Source organism: Protomyctophum parallelum, assembly GCF_964188405.1.
Source record: "Protomyctophum parallelum genome assembly, chromosome: 20".
Lineage (NCBI taxonomy): Eukaryota > Metazoa > Chordata > Actinopteri > Myctophiformes > Myctophidae > Protomyctophum > Protomyctophum parallelum.
In genome coordinates, this window is record NC_139718.1 from 35,061,583 (window position 1) to 35,080,694 (window position 19,112).

The 19,112-nt window shown below is 46.0% G+C and overlaps 1 protein-coding gene across 5 annotated transcripts in view; it reads right to left on the reverse strand.

Moving 5' to 3' along the window:
- The window catches only part of pxdn (peroxidasin), a 104,336-nt gene that overhangs the window by 70,273 nt on the left and 14,951 nt on the right, over positions 1-19,112 (reverse strand). For all 5 annotated transcript variants that reach the window (XM_083791817.1, XM_083791818.1, XM_083791819.1 and 2 more), the window contains exons 2-4: positions 11,207-11,278; positions 7,240-7,311; positions 1,458-1,529 (exon numbers count right to left, since the gene is read on the reverse strand). In XM_083791817.1, the coding sequence (XP_083647943.1) occupies positions 1,458-1,529; positions 7,240-7,311; positions 11,207-11,278 (216 nt within the window). The remainder of the gene's footprint in view (positions 1-1,457; positions 1,530-7,239; positions 7,312-11,206; positions 11,279-19,112) is intronic.

Below are 19,112 nucleotides of genomic sequence, written 5' to 3' on the forward strand. Positions count from 1 at the left end.
GGCGGCCTTCTTCACAACAGCAGAAGCGACGCAGTGCAAAATCAAAAGCTCGGCAGTGAAAGAAGCAAAAGGAAGGGGCTGCACTTCCAACTTTAGCACGGGAGAAAAGCCCCACAGGGCTTACAGTTTGGACTCTCTCACAGGGGGGTGGGTGGGGGGGCTTAGAGGTCATCGCATGCTGCAACTTCCAAAACAAGTGTGTGTGTGGGGGGGAAAGTGCACATCTGTCGCTGTGGCGACTAGACATACGACTCATGCAAAGGGGGAGGGGGGGGCAGGTCAAGGGCGGTCAGCGCGGCATAACAAGGGTGGGTGAACACACGGCATGCATGGGTGGCGGTGGGAAGGGGGGGGTTGGGCGCACGGGTGGGGTAGTAGGGGGGGGGGGGGGGGTAGCGTTGGAGTCGAACATGATACCCGCCGTAAGGCCCACAAAGACATGTCACTGACGCTGGAAACCTCGCATGTCCAAAAGTGTTCATTTCATTCAGGGAATGGAAAAGATTACTGGTCGTCTTGTCCACTGGATCCAGTGTAGTTAGTAGTCACAACTTAAGCTCTTCTCAATGATTTGAATTTGCTCAGAGACTTAAATCGCTTTCACTTTATTTAAAAGAATAAATAGCCGGTCTACAAAGCAAAGCGGTGTGAGCTTGCAGATCGGTTATTTTGGCATTTCTTTTGTTGTCTCTAGTATGACAAAGTAGGGCATTCATTTAGGGGGGAAAAAAAAGATACAAGGTTTCCGCCCGAGAGCGAAGATATTCACTAGGCAGCCATTTTGCTCACCGTGCACCGCGTCTAACACAATCCATACATCACAATAGGAACGCAGACCAGGGGCCAGCGTTTCTTTTTTTTTAAGACGCAAAATGACGTCCCGGCACAGGGGGTTATAGTGCTTAAAACGTAACCCGCCGTTCCTTGGCTTGGATTGGGTTAACATAAAAGCAAAACTGCCGCCGTGTGAATATACTTTACCTCCTATCTCCGTTTTCAAACGTTGTGTTTTTTCGTCAAATTAACGCCCAATGTGATCACACTACAGCGTCACACAAACGCATCAAAAGTAGCAGATCCACAAGCAAAGAGACGTTTCGAGGCTTTTAGATTCCGATACTACTTTTGCCGTTTTTGTTTAGTCTGGAAAATAAACAATTATGGACTATGTGAGGTTTCCCAACCGACAGAGACAATGTGACAAACGGGGGCATTCATAAGTGTTCATAAAAGTAGCTTATAAATCACTTATGACTATGGCAGACGTTTTCAGGCATCATGGATCCTTTTTGAAGTCCTTCAAGTCGGGGGGGGGGGGGGGGGGTGGGTGGGGGTGGTTGTGAGAATCTCTCAGACAGATTAAGACGATACGGTATGTAGGAGGAAGAGCAGGAGTGGGGGGGTGGGGGAGGGGCAGGGGGAGGAGGAAGAGGAGGTCGAGGAGGTTGGTCACTTACAGTTGCTCAAGAGAGACAAGCCCCTTAAACGCTTGTCTGTCAATTGATTGGATTTCATTCTTGTACAAATAGCTGAAAGGAGAGATAATCAGTAACATTAGTAACACACACCCATACACACACACACACACACAAACAAAATCATCTTTATTCTCGCTGGTTACATGGAGGAATCAAAAATATGGCAAGATTCAATGAGTAGGATTTCACAGCTGGCTTTTCAGAACATGCATACTGTGCTATAAGTTAGACATTTCCGGTAGTTACACAATGCTGATATTTCAAATGAATCCCTGGGTCCCACTATAGGCATTGTTGCGTGCGTGCATGTGAGTGAGTGGTGAGTGAGTGGTGAGTGAAGTGAGTGAGTGGTGAGTGAGTGAGTGGTGAGTGAGTGAGTGAGTGGTGAGTGAAGTGAGTGAGTGGTGAGTGAGTGAGTGAGTGGTGAGTGAAGTGAGTGAGTGGTGAGTGAGTGAGTGAGTGGTGAGTGAGTGAGTGAGTGGTGAGTGAGTGAGTGAGGGGGTGAGTGAGTGAGTGAGGGGGTGAGTGAAGTGAGTGAGGGGGTGAGTGAGTGAGTGAGTGAGTGAGTGAGTGAGTGAAGTTCTCTGGTACAGTTTTATAAAACATCACTGGTGGTCCCCGCACCCCACTTTGAGAACCACGGCCGTAATGAATGACAGTATTCCGTTCCAATTTACTCCCCAATCTTTCGTCATCACCAACTCGCTCCACGTGTGTGTACTGTGGTCGCCGTTACTGCTAACCCCCGCCGTTAGCATCACCAACTCGCTCCACGTGTGTGTACTGTGGTCGCCGTTACTGCTATCGCTAACCCCCACCGCTAGCCTGGGGAGGGCATAGGCAACCACATGTCTCCTCCAGTACACATGGAGGCTACCAGCTGCTTCTTTTCACCTGACAGTGAGTCATCCATCACCCAACTCCACATACATTACACAGCACAAATCCACAGTGAAAAGGGTAACCTCTGAGCTATGGACAATGGATCAGCTCAGTTCTGAAAGCTGTGTGTGATTATACTGGTTATATTATACAAAACCCCCATGTTTGCACAGACTGCTTAAGTTAATCTACTTAAACCGTTTGTGATGTCTGGGTGACTTTATCGCATGGCATGCCGTTGCACATCATCTTTTTATAAGGTTAGGAAAGAACTAGTATAAACTAGCCTTAGTAAGCCATGCCGAGCCATGTCACCGAGCCTACAATATCTCCCGTTTCTGTAGCGTGAGGCAGCTTGATGTACAAGTACACCCCCTGGACATGACGCTAGTATGTCGCAGGGACTAACGCACAATCCAACCCGTGATGCCGAGTGCCAAGCAGGGAGGCACTGGTCCCATTTTTATAGTCTTTGGTATGACCCGCCCAGGGGATCGAACCCAGAACTCCTAGTCCCAGGGCGGACACTCTCTCACTGAGCTGGTGAGGTTAGGAAAGAAATGCACTCATAAGACATAAAAGCTGCCAATTTATCTAATCCAACTGCCCCCTGATAATAGCCAATGTCTGATACAGAGTGTGGTCAACTTTACCCCCTTTTTGAAGTCAGTTTATGATAGTATAAAACTGCACCAAACAAACCCCAGATTCCCACATGTAGAGAAAGCGTGGCTATAGTGTAAATGTAGTGTAAACAGTGCATTGCAATTAAGTCCATAACAGCTACAACTAAGTTATCACAACCAATTAGGTCAGAAATAATTAGTAAACGGACTTGACTCTCACTCAAGTTAACGTTCGACACCAGTGCAGAGAATCACGATGCAAATTGGAATGATTATTTAGACAACGTTTAGACTAACAGGAGGGAACTGAAAGGTATATAGGCCTATCGTGGCCTACCTACATAGTTCAGAAAAACAAAAGCAGTCACTCACACTTCAAAACATATTCACACATGGCAGTTAATATGGTCTGTGTGTAAAAAAAAAACGAAAGAAAAAGTCAGCTCATAGTTGGACAAACGGCATAAAAAGAAATGCCGCTACGAAAGAGAAAAGTGAAAGATCGTGAAAAGACATGACAGAGCATGTTTCCTTTGCCTCGGGGCTCTCATCTCTTCTCAGTGACTTCCACATTTGAACATGCAACAGACTTAAGTCATATTATGAAGGGTGCTTTTTATTAGCCGCGTGCCGGACGTCGCTCACAGAGAAAACAAAGCTCACAATGCGCAGCAGTGCATTGCGCCGCAAGCTAGTTTCTGTGCGCGACCCGACGACGCACAACAACCGCATAGAAATGGGGCATGAGGCCTGCATGGAATCGTGGAGGTATTTCACTGCGTTGAAAGACAAACACCGTTGACTCGTGCATGTTTTCCCTCCCTCACACACGATGGAGAAAGGTGACACTAGAAAAGCAACGGGCTTATGGCCATCAGTCCTTTCATCTCCTAACTCCCCCCCCCCCCGTTTTCTTTTTACCATCCCGCTCTTTATCGTCTTGACGAGCGATACGGATCTATCTCCCCTCGGCAGATGTGACGCAAAAGGACGGAAAGATAAACACTGCACTCCTGTTTTTCCCTCCTTCATTTTATTTTATCGGCGCATGCTATTGCATTCGCCAACTCATAATATGCGTCTGTCAAGTGTTATCAACTTGTGCGCCAGAGAGTGGATGAATGGCAACTAAAAAGGCTTTCAGTCATACTTAACGCGATAGAAAAGTCATGGTGAAAGCTGTGTTAAAGGCGCAGACATCCTCGGGACAATTTATTGAATCTACACTTATAGCAACACATATGCATTTTTCACCCATTTTACACATACCGCACATTAGGGTAGCACCATCCGTCCCCCCATTTAAGTCACGCCTGAAAACCCACCTTTATACAGAGTGTTTAAACTACTTAATAGCCAACTGTACATACATGCTTGTTATTGTTTAGTGTGCCATTATCATTTTGTTATTGTGTGTTTCTTGCCGTTTTTTATCTTGTTCTGTGCAGCACTTTGGAACTATGTTTTGAAAAGCGCTATACAAATAAAGTTCATATCACATCATATCATAACTCTATACAGGGCAAAACTGCAGCAAAAGTGAAGCAATAGTCTGGTGTGAAATGGTTGCCATTAGAGAGTTTGGACAGATGCTAGATTCATTGGTTGTATGCTACTTTCTCTGAGTCACTACAGTACATAGTTTCCTTTGCACTCTGCTTGTGTGACTGATTTACCGTGTCGTTGGTGACTAGGGTTCATGCTTAGCCTTACTCTGATTAGTCTCGCTCTAAAAAGGGTCCGCTAAATGCCTAAATTATAATCGTAAATTCAATTGTATTGAAAAACAACTGGAGGATTAAACAGGGGCAGAGTAGAGGCTGTTGTGACACTGTGTGTGCATAGTACCGTAGCCTAGGACTGAATGCTTGGCTTCATTTTAGGGAACCGGATTACAGGAGCCTAATGACCGGCAGCCATGTTTGTGTGTGCGTGCGTGAGTGTGTGTGCGTGCGAGCCTGTACTGTATGTGTGTGCGTTTACGTGCATGGGAGTCTGCGTGGGAAACCGGAATGGGAAGCAGTGGGGTTGAACCTCTCTAGGGATAACAACTTGAGGGGCTTTGCTTCTATAACCTAAAAACCTTCTGCGGCTTCCTTCTCGCCGAACACAGCCCAGTGAGAACTTAACTGACCCACCGCTAACCAGAAATGATATGCCGTCAAAAACCCACACGAGAGGAAACAGCTCTTCTTCCTTCATGCCTGCTGCTGCATTCTTGAACGGCACCCAGAAGAATACTCCCCGACTGACCTTCATTACCTAATCCAATTACGAGAAAAGAGGGTCTGTGCTCGGCGGAAACTCCACGCAGCATCCAAGACAACTAGCTCAAATTAGGGAATGGCACAACTGTAATCTTTTTTTAATAATAATTGAAGGTTGACCTACTTTGATAACATCTAATGCAGAACCTCCGTGTTGCTTGAATAAAAACCATGCAGCACGCCTAAACACCATTAGCCATAGTACTGTACATGTATGCAAAGTAATATATATATATTATATAAAACAAGACAAGATCCGGGAGGGTTCAGGATGGATTTGAAACCCAAGGCTAGCTTGAAAGTCTTTGACCGCGTTCTGACCTTTTTTATTGGGGGGGGGGGGGGGGTTCTGAAAGACTTCCGCACGCCGCCGGCCACCGTCAGAGGACATGAAAGAACTTGGGGAGGCTGGGCAACAGGTCACCGTCCATCCACCAAGGGAGGGGAGGAGTTGGCTGTGTGAGAAGCGGCTGTGGTGGTGGTGGTGTTGCTGATGATGGCGGTGCTGGTGGGAAGGGGAGGTGTGTGTGTGTGTGTGTGTGTGTGAGTGGGGGGGGGGGGGGGGGGGGGGTCTTGCACTAATCACAAGGGCTGGGCAGTGTTGCTGGCCTCAGATTAACTCTGCTTTTAAGGGAGAGGTGGCCCTATAATCAAAACTCGCCCACGCTTCAATTACAGCGTGTGGAGAGGTGGGACATTGTGCGGGGAACAAAACCTGAACAAAATGTGTGCACGCCCGACGCCTGTGTGTGTGTGTGTGTGTGTGTGTGTCTGTGTGTGTGTGTGTGTGTGTCTGTGTGTGTGTGTGTGTGTGTGTGTGTGTCTGTGTGTGCGTGTGTTTGACATATCCCTGCCACTCTCCCCCTCTCATGGTGAACCAACAGACCCGGTACCCGTAATTGACAAGTAGGTGTCAGAAGTAACGACGCGCTGCAACGTTAGGCCAGGTGTGTTGTTCTGCGTCCGACTCAGAGGAACAAAGGGTTAACCCCGCGTCAGACATCAGGCAGAACTAATGTACAGCAGTATTATCGCTGTTCCATCAGACAAGAGTCAGGAAAGAATGTACCCCTTTGATGTTTAAACCCCCCACCCCCGATACAGACAAAACAATAAAGAATAATAAAGAATAGAGAATGCTAAAAAAGAAGAAAGAAAGCAAACAGTGGAAACTGAGACCCGAGAGGACCCAATACATTCTCTGACCTCAGGGTGTGGGGTGGGGTGTGGGGTGGGGGGGGGTGAGCTTAATTCATGGAACATGGAGGGGGGGGGAATCAGACTACGGAAGTGGAGGGGAGACACCGCTGAGTAGACATTTTAGAGATTCTTACCATAGGTGAATGTAAACACAGACAACAGTGCGCTCACCACAACTGAGGCCGGCGGGATCTGTAATGGCCATGACTAACAAAGCGAGGAAACTACCTATACCAGGGCCACAGACAGAACACCTCAGGCTACACACACACACACACACACATGCCCCACACACACACACACACCCACACACACAGACACACACATCTGTTCCCCCATCCCACCACCAGATCCACACATCCCAGACAGATAAGTACAGAGGATCAGACAAAAATAGTTTCTTCCACCTGAACTGCGGCGATAGCGCTTTGTCTGACCGAACCACTCCCCCCCGCCCCTCCCCCCCCTAGAGTGACTCGTTGTGCACAGAGGAAGGGAGCGCGCCGACACACTCTCTCTGGCCGTTGGCCTGGAGAGCGCACGCCAGTGCATTGGTTCCTCCGAGACACGAGTCTGAGTCATGTTGCGAGCCGAGCTTTATCTCTGTCTGGCAAAAAAAAAAAAAGGGGGTGAACCACTTCAAGCGTTCAACGGTGACCTTCTGCCTACTGAGTCTGTCAAGATTCAGAGAGGACGCTGCATTGTCTACAAAAAATAATCAACCCCTTGACCTCCGGAGGGTTAAAAAAGAAAACAAAATGCAGCCAAGACAAGAGACCAACTTACAGATATTTGAGGTTTTCCAGGTCTTCGAACGCTCCCCTGGGAATCCTTCGTATATGATTGTTGTTGAGGAGACTGTCAAGTGAAAACATAAAGTACAGGGATTAGTAGGTGATTCCGACTGTAAGATGTATTACAAATGGTATATCAAGTCTATTCATGGCTTAATCCTGAGCGGTGCATGATTCTATTATACCACATCATGACACAACGCGGTACCAGAAAAAAGTATACCCTTGAAGCTGTCAAAACTCATCTCAACTCAGAGAAATGAGCTGCTAGGGGCATCTACTGTAGCTCAGTTCCAATATGTTATTACAAATTTGTTCTGAAATTTGAAATAACCACAGCTGAAGAACGGACTTGAAGTGTAATTTGAGATGGCCTTTCTTCCTCCTGGAGCCTTCACTGTTAACAGAGTACAGCCTGCCTTGGTAACCAGTCGGTGGTTCCCCCCCCCCCCCGTCCCCCGTCAGTGTGGTTTAAGAAGGGACAAAAAGAGCCCAGAAACTGCTCAAATCATGTCAATGACATTCCACTCACTTTGGATCTAAGACGTTTGAAAACATGAGCACGTCATGTCACAGGCTAAACGGAGACAACACCAACGGGCGTTGGTTCTTTGAAGCGCACCAGACTATTTATGTCTTTTTTTTCCCATTTTTTTTTTCCAATTGCCTAATGTAATCCTGGGTACTACACTCTCTCTGCCAACCTGGGGAGAGCAACGGACTGACCTCATGCTTCCTTCAGTGCATGAGGAGTCCAAGCTACTTATTTTCACCTGACAGGGGGGGGGGGGGGGGGGGTTTCCCCAATCCCCGGTTGGACACATTGCGTGGTAGGAACACGTTATTCCAACCAGTCCCTTTCCATCAGGTGCCCCGGCTGACCAGGTGGAGGCAGTATAGAGACCAGGATTACTGCATGTTTTTGTGAGGGTACCTTACGCGGTATTTCCGTAGCATGGGTATTGTGGGGAATGCTTCTGCTGAAAATAGCAGATTGCTAAGCTTACAAGTTACAATACAACGCGTTGTGAGGTTATCGATCGGCTATTTTCAGCAAAAGCTTTTCCAACAATAACAGAAAACTGAAAAGACTAGTATTAAGCCTTGAGGAACTTTAGAGATCCTTACAAGCTCATAGCGCGCCACCGAGTGGCGGGCTATGAGCTTGTAGGTCTGCTATTTCAGAAGACTTTTTTTTCCCCCGACGTCAGGCATAAATGGGTTAAGTGTCAGTGGTGGTCTCTAAGGCGGAACCGAACGTGAAAACGAAAGATTTCTGTCCAGATCAAGTGCTGATGCTCCACAGGAACATTTATGTTGTGCTTTATTAGCTTAGTGATGCCCCGTGTGGTAACCCTGACATATGGCTCAGTCAGAGTGAAGTGGAAAAATAAATTCCTGTCAGATTATGAGCTGACCTACATGTGTGAAACCGCACAGGAACAGAGCTAGAATGTGGCCTGTACTGTAGTGTGTGCACTGCACTGTAGTGTGTGCACTGTACTGTAGTGTGTGTACTGCACTGTAGTGTGTGCACTGTACTGTAGTGTGTGCACTGCACTGTAGTGTGTGCACTGTACTGTAGTGTGTGCACTGCACTGTAGTGTGTGCACTGTACTGTAGTGTGTGCACTGTACTGTAGTGTGTGCACTGTACTGTAGTGTGTGCACTGTACTGTAGTGTGTGCACTGCACTGTAGTGTGTGCACTGCACTGTAGTGTGTGCACTGCACTGTAGTGTGTGCACTGCACTGTAGTGTGTGTACTGTACTGTAGTGTGTGCACTGCACTGTAGTGTGTGCACTGCACTGTAGTGTGTGTACTGTAGTGTGTGCACTGCACTGTAGTGTGTGCACTGTACTGTAGTGTGTGCACTGTACTGTAGTGTGTGCACTGCACTGTAGTGTGTGCACTGCACTGTAGTGTGTGCACTGTACTGTAGTGTGTGCACTGCACTGTAGTGTGTGCACTGTACTGTAGTGTGTGCACTGTACTGTAGTGTGTGCACTGCACTGTAGTGTGTGTACTGTAGTGTGTGCACTGCACTGTAGTGTGTGCACTGCACTGTAGTGTGTGCACTGTACTGTAGTGTGTGCACTGTACTGTAGTGTGTGTACTGTAGTGTGTGCACTGCACTGTAGTGTGTGTACTGTAGTGTGTGCACTGTACTGTAGTGTGTGCACTGCACTGTAGTGTGTGCACTGTACTGTAGTGTGTGCACTGTACTGTAGTGTGTGCACTGCACTGTAGTGTGTGCACTGTACTGTAGTGTGTGCACTGCACTGTAGTGTGTGCACTGCACTGTAGTGTGTGCACTGTACTGTAGTGTGTGCACTGCACTGTAGTGTGTGCACTGTACTGTAGTGTGTGCACTGTACTGTAGTGTGTGCACTGTACTGTAGTGTGTGCACTGCACTGTAGTGTGTGTACTGTAGTGTGTGCACTGCACTGTAGTGTGTGCACTGTACTGTAGTGTGTGCACTGCACTGTAGTGTGTGCACTGTACTGTAGTGTGTGCACTGTACTGTAGTGTGTGCACTGTACTGTAGTGTGTGCACTGCACTGTAGTGTGTGCACTGTACTGTAGTGTGTGCACTGCACTGTAGTGTGTGCACTGCACTGTAGTGTGTGTACTGTAGTGTGTGCACTGCACTGTAGTGTGTGCACTGTACTGTAGTGTGTGCACTGCACTGTAGTGTGTGTACTGTAGTGTGTGCACTGCACTGTAGTGTGTGCACTGTACTGTAGTGTGTGCACTGCACTGTAGTGTGTGCACTGTACTGTAGTGTGTGCACTGCACTGTAGTGTGTGCACTGTACTGTAGTGTGTGCACTGTACTGTAGTGTGTGCACTGTACTGTAGTGTGTGCACTGCACTGTAGTGTGTGCACTGTACTGTAGTGTGTGCACTGCACTGTAGTGTGTGCACTGTACTGTAGTGTGTGCACTGTACTGTAGTGTGTGCACTGCACTGTAGTGTGTGAACTGCACTGTAGTGTGTGCACTGTACTGCAAACAGTACTTTATAGCAACGGCAATCGATCGATTAACTAGGGACCCGCCAAAATAATCACATTTTAACTAGGGACCCGCCAAAATAATCACATTTTAACTAGGGACCCGCCAAAATAATCACATTTTAACTAGGGACCCGCCAAAATAATCACATTTTAACTAGGGACCCGCCAAAATAATCACATTTTAACTATAGAGAACCCCCAAAATAATCACATTTTAACTATAGGAAACCCCCAAAATAATCACATTTTAACTAGGGAACCCCCAAAATAATCACAATTTAGCTAGGGACCCGCCAAAATAATCACATTTTAACTAAGGACCCCCCAAAATAATCACATTTTAACTAGGGAACCCCCCAAATTATCATATTTGAACTGGGGAACCCCTGCCCCCAACAATTACTTGGAATTGTATAAGTCGAGTTGTATTTTCACTCGGTTCCACAGATGCATAGATATTGTGAAGATAGCTGATCTACAAGCTTGTAGATCTGGTCTCGTTTCACAATTTTTGCCTCTTTCTTATCTTATTTGACCAATTTGGCCACCAGTTTTTATAGTATAGTTTGTTGATTACTTTTGATGCAGTAATGGTCTTTTTTTAATAACATTTCTTAAAAAAATTCTTAAAAGTCCTTAAATGGCACTTTTGCGTCATCAGGGGACCACCCCAAAATCACGTGAGCCCTGGGGACCCCCTGGGGGTCCAGACTCACAGGTTGTGAACCATCGCTCTAGCTTGTCATTTCAAGGCAACGGGACCGGTCCTTCCAGAGCGGAGTCTCGCTGTAACTTTGAACATTCAACATTATAATGTACGACAGGCTTTCAGAGCCCAGAATGATTGGTGTTTTACAGCAGGATGCACAGTACATAAACTCAGGAAAAAGTACAGAGGCACCAGGTCTACTGTAGGGGTGGAGCCGGGAAGGCAGACTTACAGTGTGTTGAGGTTTTTTAGTCGTCTGAAGGAACCAGGCTGTAAATCCTTGATTTTGTTGAACCTTAGGTCTCTGTGGGGAAGAGGAGAGAATGAACAGTTTCAAAGAATGAACGGTCTGAGTTTAATTTAATGGTTTAAACTTTAAATCATCACTTTCAACAGTAGACTACCCCCGATTCAGTCATGAGAAAAACAAAGGGCTATAAATGCTAAACGGTGAATTTACTGTAGCACCTTTATCCAAAGCATGTTGCAACGTGCATTGCTTTCTCCCATTCACACACACCCATTCACACACACACACACACACACACACCGTCACGCCACAGCGGAGGAAACTATGCACCGGCTTCTTGCTCAAGGACACATGGTGGTGTCACGGTTTGAGACAAGGAGAGATAATAGGACCCAAGTGCAGGACAGACAAACGGAGGCTAAGTACGATGCAAGAGGTTTTAATAGTAGAATGAAATACAAGAGGGAGCAAGAATACACTAGGAAACTACTAGGTACTAGGAAATTGGAATACAAGGAATAAACACGCTGACTTACATTGAGGATCTGACAAAGGCCTGAAACACACTGGGGCATATACAAAGACTGACACAGGTGAACAACTAACAAAATCAACATAGGGATTGGCTGAGAGACAAACAAGACACAGGTGGAGAAAACTAATAATCACAGGCGGTGAGACAACAGGGAGGCATACTATCATCCGACAGAGGTGCGCTGCGGGTCGGGAGAGGGTTGCGGTTAGGTTTAGGTGTCTGCCCCGGGGGAGGTTAGGGTTAGGGTGAGGGAGGAGGTAGGTTGTCGTTCGGCCCAATGCTACGTCGGATGAAAGTACTGCACTCGAGACAACACAGGTAACAAAAGCAACAGAGGAAACCAAGGGACCAAAAATACTCTGACTGACAGATGGGGGGAGAACCACAGAGGGAGCCGGCCATCGAAGCGGGAACCTGCAGATTCCCAAGCAGCAGCCGTTCCACCTACCCAAACCACTGCCACCATGCACTACACCAAATCCTTTGTCCATACAGTCCAGCCTTCATACAGTAATAATCAGGAGTGATAATTGCACACATTACTCATCTTGTAGGAATGATATTTATCAAGCTTTAATCACGGAGGTACATTTATGTAATAATTATACCCTTAAGATAACAATTAAGAGGCTCTTTGCGGCGGTCAGCGGGTTTCAGCATCACTCTTACCGCGTGATGACATACAATATGTCTTGTTGACATGACACTAATCACTCAGTCAAACAGCAAATGACTTAGTAGCATGTCATGATAGGCTTGTTTGAGACTCTGACAAGATAATGTCCGAGCTTTGTCTGGAATAATACAGCGATAAGCCATTCTTAACCCCACGATGAGGCATTGACCAGACCACACAGGTGTGCTTCTGACCACACACCAGACCACACACCAGACCACACACCAGACCACACAGGTGTGCTTCGGGGACTCTGTCACTTGAACCCTATACAGACCCAAATCTGGGGGGGGGGGGGGTGAACATTCGCTGAAAAAAAGAAAAAAGATGATTTACAAGCCCCTTAGCTAGTGGTGTTGCGACACGTTTTGAGCTTCTAGATTGGCTATTTTCGGCGAAGCTATTTGGTGTATGGGAAAAAAGAGGAGGGACTGGGGGATTCCAACAAAGTATAGGGTTCAAGTGGTAATAGGTTTGAATTAATTTGACTTTCAACGATGCCATTCTTTATGCATGTTTTCACAGGACAGAGACATAGACAGAAATAAGTGGAGCCAACTATTCATATACGAGAGAGTCCAAAAGCCTGAGTTTGTTTTGCATTAAGACAACTTTTATCTCTGACTTTTGCTCCGCGGAATTCCTTAAATGACTGCCCACCATGTAAACAGCCACGCTAGACCAGAAACTATGCGGACCATCTATGGTCAACTCCTCCTCGATAAACGGCGACTGGTGCAATGAGCCACAAACAAAATGTAACGAGCTGACCGGCATCTGACCCAGCATGACACCGCAGTGTGGAGAAAGCTCCTTCTTTACCACGGAAACAGATCAGGGAGCCGAGCCACAGAGCGGATAGCTTTATCACTGCACTGGGGGAGAGCCGGCGACTACTGGATCAGCCCTCCGGCTCTACAGTGTTGCTACATCAGCGCTTCCATTAACTCTTTCATGTCACTGAACCCCCAAAATGTATTTTGTATTTGGCCGCCGGCCTCCCCATCACAAAACATTTTGTTCCAGGGAAGCAAAGATTTGAGTTGAAAATGTTCGCTTTAAAAAAAAAGAAACTTAAACGACTTGTCCCGTTTTTCCTACAAGCTCAGCTTGTATACCGGTATCTGCTATTTTTTTGAACAGGCAAAGCATGAACTGACACAGGTGCTTTCCCAGTTTAAATGTATAAAGAGTTACAGACTCGTAAGGGTTCGCCCCTAAAAGAAGAACCCAGAGAGTTCCTGGAATCACTGCTCCACAGCAAGGTTTCTCTCCCGCTAACTGACAGCACTGTGTGGCAGAACGTTTTTCAGACCCACACTGACCATAAAAAAACCAAATACTATACAATACTGCCCAGTGCCCCACCTAAGAAAAATGCAAACATCCTTCGTTGATTACGCAAGGCTGTCAACGAGTTGTGACGAACATCATTTTGATTTCCCTAAATTATTTTGTGGGATCTGAGTGGGTGGATAAACATAATAAAAAATCACACCAGTGTGAACCGAGTGGTGCAACTCCCGTCTATTGGTTCTCTGTATCATTCCAATTTGTATCGTCCAATTTCTTCTCTGTATCGTTCCAATTTCTTCTCTGTATCGTTCCAATTTCTTCTCTGCGTCTCTGGTGCCCCCTACTGGTATAAATATGTAACATACTCGTGCTCACTTATACATACATACATACAGGTACACACACACACACACACACACACACACACACACACAGGTACACGGACGTTGCTGGATGTAGGAGTGGTTGCACCACTAAAAAAAAAGACATAATTTCGCCATCTTTGCTCCCTCAACATTGTCAATGCTTGACAGCCGCCTGTGTGCAGTCAGTGAAATCAATCCCGAGCATGCAGATGTAAGATGACAACTGAATTTATGTGATTACATACTGTATATGTATGCCCCGAGCTGAATTAAAACAGTTGCACTGTGTTTAGATAAGCCGATTTGCTCGTCCACATATGACGTAAATTCTTCTTTCATTGTCAATGGCAAATGTGTATACAAAAAACTGTATATAAGGCGCCCCTCAAAAAATTTATTAAAAAAAAGAAACAAAAAAAAGGGGGAAATAAAACGAAATGCCCCCAAACACCCAACTATACATTCCTTTTGCTTTCTCATGTTTCTGTGAAGAAAGTGGAACAGAGCCAAACAAAGTGAACTGATTTCATAGCGAGTGAAATGTTTAGGGGTCACTCGCTCTGTAAAAGCTGTCGCATATGGATCCAATCATGGGGAGCGCTGCGTTTCATACACGCTCACTTCCTTTCATACGGAGGCTCGGCGAGGGGAGGCCAGCGTCCGTGGCAGACACCCTTCCTGAAACTGACACACTTATTACGGAGCCTCCAACTAAAATGTGACATTAACCCATTCTGACCCGAGATCAGATTCTAAAAATGTCTATTACATCCTGACAGTTTCATTATTAGACACAGTGCACACTGGTTATGTATACACTGTACAGTACTGTACACTTAGTCTATATCTCTGAGAGAGATATAAACCCTTACGGGTCCGTTTGGTTACATTTGTGCTCTCTCAGGAGTTGGAAATAGATACAAATCACACGAGGGTTTTCCTGTCTACAGACATATTGTTGCCTCTGGCAACACTGTATAGGTGACAGCTTTACATTCCATTAGGTAACGGTTCTTAATATCGTTGCCGTCGGGCAGAAACATCTTATCTCTGTGTTTTTTCAGAAATAAACGCCCTATTTGATCATACTCCGGCGTCACACAAAAGCATCAAAAGTAGCAAATCTACAAGCCCGAAATGTGGCGCGAAGCGACACGTTAAGGTTAGCATTCAAGAGGAAATGACATTATGTCTGACCATGAATCAAAAACAAGCTCAGACGCTACTGTGGCCTTCAAACCAACATAAAGTCCTCAAGATTACATTTAGCATTAGGGTCAAATAAGCTTAAGCAAGGCCCTTCACGATTATCGAGTTTCATTTATGTACATTAATTTTACACTATATAATACAGTGGTTAATCAGACAAATCAATTTAGTTCAAATCGGTGAGTTTCTAAATGTGGGTTTCAATATATTTCTGGGGTTAAATGCCATGCTGCCCTAGCTCGTGAACCAACATGGGGAAATGGGAGTGTATTCCATGTCACACCATGCAGGGATGTGGACCGCCGGTAGGGAGGGAGAGGAGAGGTGCAGTGGCGTTTCTGGCCTAGGCCTCTGGCGTAGCGGTCCGGGCAGGCAGCGTGCACTGTGTCAGGTTCGAATCCAGACCCCGACGAGCCTTGCTGCGTTTCAGTCCCATGCATCTCTCTCTATAATCCCCATTCCCTGTCAGTCGACTCTACACAGTCCTATTAATAAAAGGCACAAAAGCCCCAAAAGAACAAATCTTTAAAAGAAAAAGGAATGTCCGTTTGACCGTTTGTGAAGGCAGCGTGCACTGTGTCAGGGGAGCAGCGTCGGTGCACTGCCAGGGCGTGCAGATGCAGGCGCTGTCGTACCCGCACAGTACCTGCCTCCATTTCCTGGAGGGAGGGGTACGACACGGCACAGAAGGGAGTCAGGGGGAGGAGGAGGCGAGTTCAGCCTATACGGCACATGCTGGTTCAGGCAGCACCTCACTAAAGTACAGATATGAAGGTAAAGATGTGTGTGTGCGCGTGCATCTATATGGATATCGGTGTCGGGCAGAAAGAAACCTCTCATCTCCATATTCTAACTTTTTCCGGCCAAGTTGATCACTGACTACAGCGTCACACAAAAGCACCAAAAGTAGCAGATCCACAAGCCCAAAACGCGGCACAAAGCAATGCGTTTTTGTTTAGCTTGTAGATCTGCTTATTTTTTGCCGTTTTTTTTTATTTGAACTGAAAAGTAGGTTTAGGACATACGAGGTTTCCACCCGACAGAGACGATATGCTAAAAGGGGGATACTAATCTTAATGATAAAGGGTATGATATTATATTGTTTGCCTTCACAGTATTGCTGCAGAGAAACATATACTGACTGAAAGCGTGTCCACACGTATTTTGGAAAGTGATAATTGGAATAATTATGGCTATGATTGCATGTTATACATAGACATCGGATATGGTTGCCAGGTGGGTCCAAAACAACTGGTCCAAAAGGTTATTCGCAGCACATTGCCTACCCACTACCCAGACCCACACTATTGATTGCCGTGTGTGACAACTTTGTTAACTGACATGTTTGACTCTAATGTGTTTATCTGGGCTAAGCTCTGTGTGACTGTGTGCGTGTGTGTGTGTGTGTGCGTGCGTGTGTGCACGTGCGTGCCTCTTGCAGTTTGCGCTGAAGACATTTTCCCCTCTGTAGTAGAGGTAGGCTAAATAAGGTCATGGTAAAATTGCATTGAACTTGACTGTGGTTATTTACACGATGTTCTCGTCAGTGTAAATAGATTTAAGGACAAAACCTAATTAAATGATCTGCACTGGTAAGCAAAGTAGATTTTGTGGTAAGCACTTCTGGGGAAGAAGCAGCACTCCCAGGGAGTAAATGACTCTATAGTCCAAAATCAGCTGTTCCAACATGGTTTGTCATCAGCTAGTGACAGACTGCTTGGGAAGAGAATGAGTCACGCCACAGGAAAGAAACAGTAACAAGCATGGCTGTGCGCCAGCAGACGACTTGCTAGCTCTATTGGCACATTCGTTCAAGATTCCTCAGCAATAAGGCTTCATTCAACAATTCCGGAGGTTGTCGAGGTTTTGTCGCCAGAAACAAAGTCGGCGCGCAGACTGACGAACATTCCATGCTATGTGCTCCGGAACCATATACGGACTAACTCCGTTAGCTCACTGAATGTGAATGCTGTGCTCAGACGGCGCTATGCCAGCAAAATGCAAATCAAAACAGTCGTGCAGAATAGATACGTAACTCCCAACAGTTTATTTCCTGTTCTCACCTAGACAGAAGGCAACAAAACAACACAAAAGTGTCACAGAGTAATGAAAGAAACCATCATAAAATCACACCCTTGTGAACCGAGTGGTGCAACTCCCCCCCCCCCCCTCCTCTCTCTCTCTCTCTCTCTCTCGCATTAGCAGACAACAGTGCAGTACTACAGCGCCCCTACTGGCCCCTATTGGTACATACTGGTGCTCATTAACGTCACATAGGTGAACGACACATAGGTGAACACGGACACAAGGACATTGCTGTTCCTTGGAGTGGTCGCACCACTCAAAAACAGGAAACCAGGGGGTTTGATTTCACTTGAATTCTGCTTGAAAACAAATTAACTTATACCATCAATCCACCCACACAACAGGGTAGGACTGTAATTTGTAGTACTGTGTGCCAAACTGAGCAGGATTGTACAATGACAGAATAGCCCAATAACCATATATAGTGGGGTGAGCTTGTATAGTAGATCTGCATTTTTTGTGAATATATTCAGTCAACTGAGTATAGGGATTAAAATGACTATGTCGTTGTGACAATTGCACATAATGAAATTGTATTTATGCACATAATAATATTGTATTATCTGCTTGATCTATGCATGTCCTTATATACGTGTGATATGGGGGCATGTAGAAAACTGTGAACCGGCTTTTAAGTCCATATGAACATTCCTAGCTCACATGAGAGGTAACAGGTCTGATTGAATGTCACCCAACTTTATTAATAGAGGAAGTGACACAGGAGGGGGGAGGAACAAACAAATCCAGGTACCTGGGTGAACAGGACAGAGAGGAGCTCCGTGGCGCCAGATAGGCCTACCGTTTAAATCACTGCACTAAAGTGTTAATGTGTAGTATCTGCAGCCGAGATAAAGGACGTTTGACTTAGTGGAGCCAGCGGAAACGGGAACACGCAAGTCCGTTGCTGTCGTAGGATCACGGTCGTTTGGAACCACACCCGAGACTGACAGACGTCTCATCTGGTGAGATCATTCCAAACATTGTCCTTGTTGGATTATAATAAGGGGTACCCCAAACGCTCGCTACGCCGTCGGGAGCGGACTCTTCATGCTGTGTGGATTATAGGAACTTTAAGAGACTATAGTGTGCGTGCACGCGGAGAGGAGGACCGACGCGAGTCGCGCGACTGCTATTTTGTTTATTTGAACTTGTTTATTGTTTATATATGATGTTGTGATCCTGAGGGGTTGCTGGGACTCATTTGGGTTTGGAGGGGGTTTGAGTAGTGTTTGACTTCTGTCTTTTCTGTTGTGTAAACTGTGTATGTATTGATTGCCATTCTGTTTGCTCAACACCATTGCGTGGCTTCTATATAAAATACCACAGAGTTAACCCGACGATCCTGCTGTTTTATTCCTTTAGCAATGATTACCCTTTCAGTGGAAAAGGCCGATTGTTACAGGTGGTGGCCCATACGGGGACCGCGGGTGTAAAGGTAGTATAGTGGAAGCCCAAATTGTTATGTGTTGAAAAACGAGTGAAGCCCAAATAATACACTGTAAAAAAACATTTCACAGAAAAAGTGGAAATAGTACACTGTAAAAACGAACTCTAATTTTTACTTTGAGAAGAGAGAGAAAAAAACAGAAATACCATGGAGCAAAGTGGGGGCACTAATGTTCCAGTGCAGCAAGAACTGGCGTGCATTAAGAGCGGGTTGCAAGCTTTGGAAACCCAGGTGCAGGATGTGCGGGGAGAATTTAAAATGTCTATGGAGAGTAT